This window comes from Trachurus japonicus, chromosome 12 (assembly GCF_045865225.1).
Source record: "Trachurus japonicus isolate A0001 chromosome 12, Traja_1.0".
Taxonomy (NCBI): Eukaryota; Metazoa; Chordata; class Actinopteri; order Carangiformes; family Carangidae; genus Trachurus; species Trachurus japonicus.
Window position 1 is genome coordinate 30,334,195 of NC_140918.1, and position 11,971 is coordinate 30,346,165.

Genomic DNA, 11,971 nt, shown 5'->3' on the forward strand with positions numbered 1-11,971 from the left:
GTCATAGCAGACCTAATTCTCATAACAAAAACATCTCAAACAATGTCAACTTTGCATCAAAAGTGACATAACTTACCGAATGACACTTAACGACAGCTGTCATAAGTATTCATTGATGTTTATGACAGCTGTTATGTCATGGTTATGACAGTTTTATGTCAATCTTATGAATACCTATTCAAGTAAAGTGTTACCAAAAAAATTAAGTACAATGAAAATGTGAACTGGTTAGCGGAGCCATTGTGGTCAGCCTTGGGGGGTCACGGGGGCTGCAAGCATCCCCGTATAGGTAATGAACACTGTGTGTTTCCTGGCCAAGACCTGTCTCTGCTGCAGCTGGGACAGCGGTTTATCTGTGACCTTTGCAGCTGTCAGAGTTTGAGTGCATATGTGTGGGTCTCGGGGAAGAAGCGCTGGGGGTGGGGGCTCGATCATCATATATCGGAACCTACAACACACACACTGTGCTCACGTAACGCTCAGAGGTGTGGTTAGCCACACAAGTAGTGTGCTGCAGACACCTGGCAGCTGTCTAGTTGTTGCATCACAGGTGGTGCTCTGTGGTATGTTCACACCAATCTGATACTGGTTTTTGGTCCATCAATAATTATATAAATACCCCCAGTAAACAAAAAGAACACAGAAGAAAAGAAATATAGCAAGTGTGTGAAAAAAAAGAACTGAGGATAACCACATGTCAGGCTTTTTCAAGACAGCAGGGAAAATAGTCTACTGATGACAGCAGGCAACTGCAGGGGATGTGACTGACAATGAGTATATAGTGACTTTATTTAAGCTTAAAGGGATAGTTCACCAAAAATTCAAATTTCACTCATTATCTACTCACCCTCATGTCAACTAAGAGCTGTGAGAATTTTCAGAGTCCTCCGTTCCTTCTCTGAGTTACGGGGGGGTCCGCACAGCAGTATTTGTTGTGAATGGATACCAACTTTCTTCGTCCAAAAAGACACACCAAAAAACATCCAAATACCTCCATACTGCTAATCTGTAATCTCCCTTTTGTATTGAAACCCCGACATGAGAAAAAAATTAAACAAACATATATTTTAAGCTTGTTTGTAGCGGAAGCTCCAAGTGTCTCAGTTCACTGCTCTTCCTGTGTCAGTGCAAATCTCGTGTTTCTCATATCGGGGCTTCAATACAAGAGGGACATTACAGACGAGCAGTATGGAGGTATTTGGATGTTTTTTGGTGTGTCTTTTTGGACGAAGAAAGTTGGTATCCATTGACAACCATTATATGGACAAATACTGCTGCGCGGACCCCCCCCCCATAACTCAGAGAAGGCACGGAGGACTCTGAAAATTCTCCCAGCTCTTAGTTGACATGAGAGTGAGTAGATAATGAGCGAAATTTGAATTTTAGGTGAACTATCCCTTTAATGTTAATATCTTAAATTACAATTAGTCTACCTCGTGAACGTACTGTTTGCCTAATATTGATTTAAACTCATTCAAATGATGAGGCCCAAACTCAACTTTCAAAGTCATTGTTTAGAAGGGAAAAAAAGCTCTGTTTTACTTACTGTAAAACCACATTATATTGTCTAGTATTCTCCAGTCACTGTTGTGAGGAAATGCAGTTAAAAATGGCATCCACTTATGTCAGTGATCAGGGGATTTCCATTGTCGTTGCTGCACTAGTTTCACTTTCAGTTTCCCTAACCAACTGCAACTGGTCAGACTGCTGTCATCAAACTGTTCTTGTAAGTCAACCACAGCTCTCCCTCTTCGTAACCAGGAGTTTACAGACTTCTCATAGATACAGTAGAGGTTGAAATGCTTTCCCTCAGCAGAGATTGTGTCAGATTAGATACAGTACTTGTCTGCACACTGCAAGTCACGTATAGTGACCAGATCAAACACTGTTGATAAATGGCGACTGATATAGGCTGAGGCGAGAAGTATCCAGGAAACAACACTCATTTTTCTGACCTTTCCAAACACATTGTACTACATTAACTGTATGTGAACACACTCCTGCAATAATACTAAAGCACAAGTGAGGACTGTTCCTGAAGCAGTTTTTATTCCCTCCGAAGGATCCTACAGCGCTGGGATTCTTCTTCATTTTCACTCATAATACAGATGATCATAACACTGTTTAAACACCCCTAATGTCCTACCCATAATATGGCCCAAACACAAAACAACATTACTTCAATCAAAAAAGTTGCTTCAAACAAAAAAAGAACTTCACTTCTATCAAAGAAAACATTTTCAGTCAAAGAAAAACAGTGTTCAAATGCATTTTTTTTAGTCTCAACTATATTTTTGCATTCAAACACTTTTTTTTCTTTGATTGAAAAGGGTTTTTTGGGGGGGGATTGAAGTGAAGTTTTTTTTTTATTGAAAATATATTTTTTGATTGAAGCAACCTTTTTTTTTGGATTGAATAATAAAGACACAAATCTACCTTCATACAAGAGCAGGTTCTTGGTGGAATTCCCAAGCACCAGATATATCTGATGACCTGTCAGACCTGTAGTACTTAGTTAGTACAGAGTACATTCTTAAATATTTTTGTACATGTGTTGTCTGTTGCAGATTACAGCTCTGAGATTTTCTGATCCTGTTTCCACTGATATTCACTACAGGCATAATGTTCAGTTTTGCAAAATGGCCACCAGTTTAAATCACATTGTTTTATGATGTGTGTGTGTGAGAGAGGGCATGTGTGTCATTGTGTGTATGTGTGTGTCCAGGCCTGGGAGGAAATATGTTTGAATGAGTCTGGTATGTAAGCAGCTCCTGTGCTTCCCTTCCTGTTAAACAGCTGCTCTCTGATTAGCATCAGCAGAGTTCAGGATGAAAAACCAAAAACCCAGGGAACAGGGTTCAAAGCTGCAACATGGCCTTGTTCTTTTGAGATGGATTCAGACTGGGTTTTTTTTTACAACATTTGGACACATTTTGACACAGTTGTTGTACACCTATTAACAGGAAAACGTTTGTGAACTTTATGTCTTCAGTGCCACATGTTATTTTCAAGGTAAATTTCTGCAGGTCTGTGGGGACAGATAGTTTTCATCATGAGTGACAGCAGAATTTATTTGGGCAGACAGTGTTTACAGAATCTCACTTATCAATTCTTTGAAGACATGTCTCTCTTATATCATATTATCTGCAAAGAAATATACTGTATTTTGGACACGATACCAGAGTAACAAAAGATTATTTAGAGTGGATTGTGAAATGTATAGTTGCACAAATTACTGTTGATGGGGGAAAAATAATACTTTTTGTAATACTAAAACAATTTTCCTTTTAGAGATGTAGTAATTGTTGAAGCACTACAAGTGTTTGAAGTATCTTTAAGTTTAAGAGCCAAAAGTAATTGAAAGCAGTTGAAGTGTCATTATTGAACACATTAGGGACTTCAATTTCAAGTTGTAATTGATTAAAGTGAGAGTTTGTTGAGAGTGTGAGATGCAGGCAGTTGAAATGTCAGTGGACCAGAGACAGTTGAAGTGTATGCATTGTAAGTAGCTGAAGTGCTGCTGATACATGGTCCGTCTTCTAATCCACAGTCTTCTCCTCCATCAACTCCCCTGACATCTATACTGTACTCTGACACTCTCAGACCACTTCCTGTAGAAAAGATGAAAACGCTGAGTGCACAGTCACAGCGGCAGCATGTTGTCTCACTTCTCACGGTGGTTGTCTGTCGCCGTGTGTGTCTGCACTGCTGTAGCTACGTCCACAGTCCATCATTTATCTGTGTCAGCTTTTTATCAGAAAACATTTTCACTGGACAGTCATAAAAACCAACCACATGATACTGTAGCTTCTGTAGCCTATGTCATCCAGCCTCATGATATATTGTGTCTCATGCACACTTTTCCCTTCTATGTTTTATCAGCTCTGTAGAAATCAGACTCATTTTGAACAGGCTGTGTGTGGCAGGATTGGTTGCTCTACTTCCATCTCAGAGGCCGTAACCACAACAGTTAATTGACTTTCACATGAGCATGTCACTTACTACTACTACTAATAATAATAATGGTTTACATTTATATAGCGCTTTACTACCCGATACCCAAAGCGCGTACAGCGTAATAGCAGTAACTGCAGTTCAGTGCCATTGTTGGCATACAAAACAGATGTGTAGGAGGCTGTTGTGTTTACGCACATTGACACACAACCATTTACACTAATGACTAGAGCTCTTCGTTTCTGCACATCACACACCCCCTCTCTGGTCTGTGTAGATTCTCTTGATAAACTGGAAGTTACAGATTGGAGTGGGAAGGACTTCATCTGGGATGTTTATTTAGACCACTGCTCTCTCCGACACACGCACACTACTGTACCCTGTGCACTTTTTGCATTAGTGCAATATCTAACTTGGGGTGTTTTTATGTGCAAGAGAGAGTAAGTGAGATAGTCCATGCTTGTGATAGACTGTGTTTCTCTGTGATGGACCTTCTGCCAATGGTAGCCACCACAGTCAGCCTGCTGAGGAGCAGCGGTGCTGTTCAGAGCATCAGCAAGAGGCTCAAGAGGAGGTAGGCCACAGTGACTACGGTGATGATGATGATTTTAGATTGATGGTTTAAAGTTTCAGTCGTGGTTAAAAGGAGCTATTTCTAAATGTTAGCATTGACAGCTATTTATCAGTCTAGGGTTAAGGTTAGACATTGGTTAAGCACTGATAATTCATTGTCCACACCACAGGCTTTAACCTTTAACTGCCCGCTCGACCATGTGGTTGAGCTCATTTTGGGTCACTATATCTAAGGAATGCCTGAATTGGTTCAACCTGGTTAAGCCATCTCTGCCAGTCGGTTGAGGTAGGCTACACTGTGCTAAAGAAATCCACTAGAGGGCACTTTGTTCTTAAATAGTATTCTTCTTCACACACCCTACAACCAGGAAATCCGAAACACAAAAATCAACTGTTTTCAGTAAACATTTGAAAAGTACAGATAGTTTTCTGACATATACTGTATGTGTTTTAGAGTCCTTACTAAACAGAAGTATGCCACTTGAAATCATCTAAAAACCTATATTAAATGACAAATATATTTTTTAAAAACATGCTCAACCAAATGGTTGATTTGTCGCTTGATGGTAAATGTAGCAAATTAAACTAATGTAAGTAAAATTAAATTTTTTGCTATAAAATCTACCAGAAATGTGACTGTTGTGTCCCAAAAAACATGACTGCTGGTGCACCAACACAGACAAGGAGTGTTCAGATATTAAAACGGGAAATTATTATTTATTTTATTAAATTTTTTCCTATTTGAATGCAAAAATGAATGTTTTGCACTGTTTCACATAATCAGATGTGTATTGAATGTGAGAATACTGTGTTGTTGCACTTAAACACAGATAACATTACAGATGGGAAAATTAGAAATGCAATATTTCCTTGTTCAAAGAAATATTTTAAAAACCAGTGGTATACTGAAAGAAATAGAGTGTATTCAATGCCCCAGACATTTTTTGTTGTTTATTTCTTCATAAATCAGCATTTTATGTGAATTACTGTCACTGGTATTATTATGAAGTTCTCTACTTAAGCCATTAAGTGACATCTCAACTGTTTGGTAGAGAAACCACAGGGTCTGTTGAAAAAAAATCATTGATTGTGCTTATGATTCACCTACAGTAAGGGTAAAAGAAATGCAAAGAAATATTTTTTTCACTGGTTTCTTCTTGTTGGGGTTGTTAAAGGGTTAAATGGGCATTTACATTAAAAACATCTTATAGTCATAATTCATAAGGATCATACTACCACAGACATTAGTGCCTAACTAGTCTAATGACTTGGGTTGACTGGGTTGTACATTGATGGTTTTTGGATTGAGATCATAATTAACGGTTGATATGGACTGGCTTAAGCAAATGTTGCTGCACATCTGCTCTTTGATTCAGTGAGAGTACATGTAGACTGCTGAAAGCAAATGTTGCAAGTCCCAGGCATGAGACCACAGGCCGTGCTTATAAGGAAATAGTAATCAGGTTGTTGCTCTGCTGACTCCTTACAGCAGAGCAACTTTAACACCAATTGCGGCAACTTGTTGGTTATTTACACTCAATACCATTTAGTATTACTGTAACAAAATGAATATGAAATGTAGCTCTGGAGACACAATATGGGCCGTGATATTAACTGGACCTATGCACAAAGTTGGTTACACAGGAGATTGAACAAGTTATGAACAGTGATGGCATTTACTGCGTTATAAAATAATGCGACAGTTGCATTGCAGAGCCTGCTTGTATGGAGGAATACTTATTGAGTTGGTTCGTTTCGGGGGGGGGGGCAAGTTCAAGTAATTTTGACATATTTAAGAAAGTAACGCAATAGTTACTTTTCCCGGTAATTAGTTACTTTTATAATGTAGTAATTCCGTTATTAGAACTAATTACTTGTGCCAAACACTGGTTACAAGTGAAAGAAAGAGAAAGTAATATAACAACAATCACTCAATGGTAGGCCTACATAATAGTTGCCTCTCCACCATGTAGTAGGAAAAGTTTGAATGTCCTACTGGTGCTGGGAGCTTTACAGTCAAGAGCATTGCAGTAGAGAACTAGGGGCACCTTGGATGGACAGACCATGTGAAGCCAGTGTAACCTCGGCCAGAAGCAGAATCCCCACCCACCCTGGAGCCAGACAGATGGTGCGGGGGCTGTCTAGGAGCCGGGACCGGTTGGGCACCGCCCAAAAGAATAACAGGGAGCCGCCACCATGGGCAGGAATTCGGGGAAGAGTAGCCCTGGTGGCGGAATGTTACCTAGTTGGCAGGAAAGAAGCCACGTGTTAGCAGCTGGGCTCACCTCCACGCAAACTCTTAGGGAGGGGGCTTGACCCTGTCCTTTTCTGGAGTTGCCCAGGGTGACAGGAGGTTGAGGTGATAGCCTAGTGTTAAGAGTGCTCCAGTTAGGGGGGGCCCGTAGATGCCTGTGGAGGGAGGGACATCTGCAACACAGTACACAGTCTTTACACATGTAAATAGTAATGGCAGGACAGTGTCAGATCAGATCTGTCATACAGTCTATATGCTCACAGCACAAAGCCGAGCTCCGGTCGGCTGCCCAGTGTCCAGTGCGCTACTGCCACCTACTGACATCACCCAGAATAACAAATCCCTCCACTACTTGTTCACTAGTCCCATGAAGCTGCAGGTTTTCATGGAATGTTGACTCACTAGTATCGCTGAACAAAGAACAACATAATTTAAAAAAGTTTTTTTTACTGAGTTTCTCTGAACTTGTAAAGTTCAGTCAATGTGTTTTCATTCATTAAAGGATTAAGTAGCCGGTATGAATGTACCAGTATCTCTGACACCTTGAGCAGTAGCTACAAAAGCTCTGAAAGATTAAAGGGATACTTCACCCAAAATCAATAATTCACCAATTTTGTACTCACCGTCATGCCAAGGAAGGGTTCGGAGAATTTTTGCAGTCATCAAAACACTTATGGAGTTCCAGGGGCTGGCAACAGATTTTCATATAATGGCGGCGGATAGAGCTCACTTTTGAATCGTCCAAAACACACACTATGAAACATCCAGATACCTCCATACTGCGCGTCTGTACTGACCCAAGTGTCCTGAAGCCGCAAGATTAAAAAGTTGTTCGGAAAAAAATAATGTAATCTCTGTTTTTAGCCTTGTTGTAGTAGTAGCTCCCATTGGCTCTGTTGATGTTTGTGCATATGTGCGAAATTTGCTGCGAGATGTTCGTTCGTCATTGTAAAGCATTGGATGTATGATGGAAACGTGGAAGAACATCTCACAGCAAATCTCACGCATCTCGCGCAGCCACTGGGAGCTACTACAATAAGGCTAAAAACAAAGATCAAATAAATTATTTCGAAACTAATTTTTCATGCCGCGGCTTCAGGACACTTGGGTCAGTACGGACGAGCAGTATGGAGGTATCTGGATGTTTCATATTGTGTGTTTTGGACTATTCAAAAGAGCACAATCCGCCGTCATGATATGAAAATATGTTGGCAGCTGGACCCCCCCTGGAACTCCATAAGCGTTTTGACAACTCCACAAGTTCCCAGAACCCTTTTGGTGGATTATCGATTTTGGGTGAAGTATTCTTTTAACTGGTTAGAAAGTTGCTTTGGTAATTATTTCTGAGTTCTCAAATATCGTATATTTCATCTTCTCCCCTTTAAGTTTAACAACAATGTTTGATACACAAAGAGTGGAGCAAGAACATTGTTTAGTTGTTTCTACTAGAATTCTACATTCCCATGATCTTTACCATCAGATTATCTGTTACACATTGTTGCAGAAGTATCACTCTGTAACACCCTGTCCTGTCTTCTCTCCTGTAGAACCATGTCATCTCCAGAGGTGTGCTGGCCAGTACCAATGCGAGCCATCGGGGCCCAGAACCTCCTCACCATGCCCGGAGGAGTCTCCACTGCAGGATACCTCCACAAGAAAGGTGGCAGCCAGTTCAGCCTCATGAAATGTGAGTTAATAAAATCAAAACATGTGATGTGGGTGGTTGGGATTTAAGGAATGCTTGGCTATATAGTATATGTAATTCCAATAAAAAATCTCCTTGATTGATCCAGCAACTTTTCCCCCTCAGTTAAGTTCCATTCTTATCATAATGTCACTTGTCTTTCAGGGCCATTGAGGTACATTATCATTCATAAGGGCTGTGTGTACTATTTCAAGAGCAGTACCTCTCCCACTCCACAGGGGGCATTCTCTCTCAATGGCTACAACAGGTCAGTGGAACTTCTTCAGCCAGTTCTGATGTTTTTAAATTGTTTTCATGGTCACTGTTTACTGACATCCTGCAAACGTGTTATTGTAACATAAGACTGTCAGAATATAAACAGAGAAACCTTATTTATAACTTCTGACACATTAAACACATGTAAACTGGATTCACATGCAGTTCTAGGAATTGATCTCACAAGCCTGAACCTTGTGTGTTTACATTAAATAGTGTGTATGTAACTTACATTACATACTTACTTTTATTCATTTTCTGCTCATTCACCAGCACATCAGGTTACAGTAAAGTCAATCCTAAAGAATTGTGAAATGCAGACCAAGACAATTAGCTTTCCCTCCATGTTGTTTAACAAAATTAAATCTGTGCACAACTCCTGTGTAAAGTCAAGATCAGTGAAAGTTTAAAGTTTAAAGAGTGTCTCATCATCAGATATCACAGATCTGTTGATATCATTGCCTTTGACTATAACAACATAATAGTCAAACAACAAATACCTCTTCATTAACCAGACTGTGTTTGTAATTATGTATATTTTAAGACACATATATTGTTCAACACAAATAATCTCCAGCAGAAGTTGTTGAAATGACATTTCTCCACTTCCACAGGGTGATGAGAGCAGCAGAGGAGACAACGTCCAGTAATGTTTTTCCTTTTAAGATTGTCCACTTCAGCAAAAAACACAGGACATGGTTTTTCTCTGCAGCCAGTGAGGATGAGAGAAGGGTGAGAAGAACCATATTATAAGTTTTACTGACCAAAATACATTTGAATAACAAAGTGTGCATATTTTTTTAACACAATATCATGTATAGAACATATTTTCATTTTATACTTTTATACGTAATTGCTAACTCTGCTCCAGTATTGCAGACAGCTTGGTAATCCATGCAACTTGTAATCAAACAGTTTTGGAGTTACTGGAAGTGCAAGTTCAGATGTGACACAGATGTGTGTACAGACATGTAACTAATATCACCTAATCTGACCTCATCTAACTACAGTAAATTAACACATTTCTAAATTGACCGACTATTGCTCTAAACAGTTCACAAAGAATGTGGGCTCAAGTGTAAGAAATGAAATGAAAGTTTCACATTCACTCAAACATCTACTACATGTTGTTTCTGCCTCTTACAGAAATGGATGCGGTACCTGCGAAGGGAGATAGATCACTATAATGACCGGAAAGAGTCTCACATTCCCAGGTAACTTAACATCACAGACAATACTTTACATCACAGTTATTACATAATCTGTAAACCATGGTTGTGTTTACTATGAAATGCTGAAACAATGCAATGGAAGAACTTTATTTAAGCAAGTCTTAAAAACCCTAACCCGAGGCTCATTGGGGCTGGGGGCATGACAAGCTCATTTGATAGCTTTTCATTAGCTTTAATGTACTCTCTCTAAACTGGTTTGATATTAAGTTAAAAGGATTCATGTTTTCATGTTTTTGTAATTTGAGAAAAATACACATCGGCTATCCTTTAGTGGTCTAACACAGAGTATGACAACACATTTTTTAGCTTCAATACAAATTCATGGCGGTGATATCCCTGGAGGTGGTGATGGTGTCTTGACTAACTGAGTGAAACATGTCAGCACCAGATGACTTGGCCATTGCTAGCTGGCAAACTACACAGTCTGAGATTGTTTGTTTGCTTATTAGTACGCAGCCGCTAATGGGGATCCTTCCTGGGGTCCACACATAGCAAAATCACATAACATGAAAAACATACAATAACTCAGACATTGTTGTCAGAAAATATAAATATAAAATAATAATCTATTCGTCATAAGAATAAATATCCTTTAAATTAATTAATAAAGATGATGGTATCATTCAGAATACTGAAAAGTCGCCCACTAGCTAGTTTTGGCAACAGTGAATATAGGCTCAGTTGTAGAACGTGGTCCATATGTTTTCATTCACACTAACTTCTTTTTGTTGCTGCCGTAGTGACTCCGATTCCGATGCAGACAGTTTCTATGGCACAATTGAGAAGCCCATGGATATCAAACACACTGAGAGAAACGCAGAAGATGGTGAGACCACATGAACAAATGAATACACAAAACATACATGAGTGTCATTGTGTTTTCAAACTTTTGTAACTCTTTGTTGTGTGTAGATTATGTTGAGGAGGATGATGAGGATGACGAGGAAGACTACATGAAGCCAGACAGTGAGTGTTCACCTACGTCTACAGGTAACAACACACACACACCGCCTGAACTGAGCTTTGTGTATAGTCAGTTACAATGAAGATGAAAAATGCTGTCTGATATAAAAACTGATAACAATGAGGTTAAACATGCAGAGATTCAGACTAAAACCCAACCCTGTCCTGGAGTATCATTGTCCTTTTTTTTTATCAATCGTATCAACTGGCAGCTCTGGAATTGAAATGAAATTAGCTGAGAAGATAGTGTTGAATAGAGGGAAACAATATCACTGAAGGAGGCAGCAGATAATAGGCAATTAAGGAAAGTATAGGGAAAGGATAAATAAAGGGATAAAGAGGGCTCCATGTAACCAGATGTGTCCCCCAGCAGTCTAAGCCTATAGCATCGTAGCAAAAAATGGTTCAGAGCTACCTGAACCAGCCCTAACTAAAAGTCCTGTCATAAAGGAAGGTCTTAAGCCTAGACTTAAATGTAGTTAGAGTGTCTGCCTCTTTGACCCATGGAGAGAGCTGGTTCCACAGTAAAGGAGCCCGGTAACTGAAGGCTCTACCTCCCAGTCTGTTTTTAGAGATACTGGGAGTCACTAACAGACCTGCATTCTGGGAGCGGAGTAGGACAGTAAGGAATGATTAGTTCTTTCAGATAGGATAGAGCTTTATCATTAAGAGCCTTATAAGTCAGCAGAAGGATTTTGAAGTCTATTACAAATCCTACAGGAAGCCAGTGGAGAGAAGCTAAAGTGGGAGAGAACTCCTAATTAACACGTTCAAAAGCCTTCTCTGTGTCAAGGCTTAGCATTACTGCCTGGAGTTTATTTTTGTTTATCTAGTACTCAATCACATGTAGCACTCACTATACTTCATTCACTATTTCATTTTGAGTGACTCTGGCACAGAACCGAACTTCATCACAAAAGAGCCTTGCTCACTGACTAAATTCCCAAATCACTTGAAACTGATCCCATTGTAAACAACTGGAAGTTTTTTCTGTGAAAATTCTAAACTTTTTGCATATTACTACAAGTAAAAGTG

The 11,971-nt window shown here is 39.5% G+C and overlaps 1 protein-coding gene across 2 annotated transcripts in view; it reads left to right on the forward strand.

Annotated features, from left to right (window-relative positions):
* sh3bp2 (SH3-domain binding protein 2) overlaps positions 1–11,971 on the forward strand; it is a 31,060-nt gene that overhangs the window by 15,509 nt on the left and 3,580 nt on the right. The window contains exons 1-7 of one of the 2 annotated variants that reach the window (XM_085794208.1): positions 4,437–4,528; positions 8,329–8,468; positions 8,631–8,733; positions 9,356–9,473; positions 9,888–9,955; positions 10,714–10,799; positions 10,886–10,963. In XM_085794208.1, the coding sequence (XP_085650334.1) occupies positions 4,440–4,528; positions 8,329–8,468; positions 8,631–8,733; positions 9,356–9,473; positions 9,888–9,955; positions 10,714–10,799; positions 10,886–10,963 (682 nt within the window). In that variant the 5' untranslated portion in view covers positions 4,437–4,439. Of the gene's footprint in view, positions 1–4,436; positions 4,529–8,328; positions 8,469–8,630; positions 8,734–9,355; positions 9,474–9,887; positions 9,956–10,713; positions 10,800–10,885; positions 10,964–11,971 lie in introns of those variants that run through there. The other variant, XM_085794209.1, reaches the window with a different exon arrangement.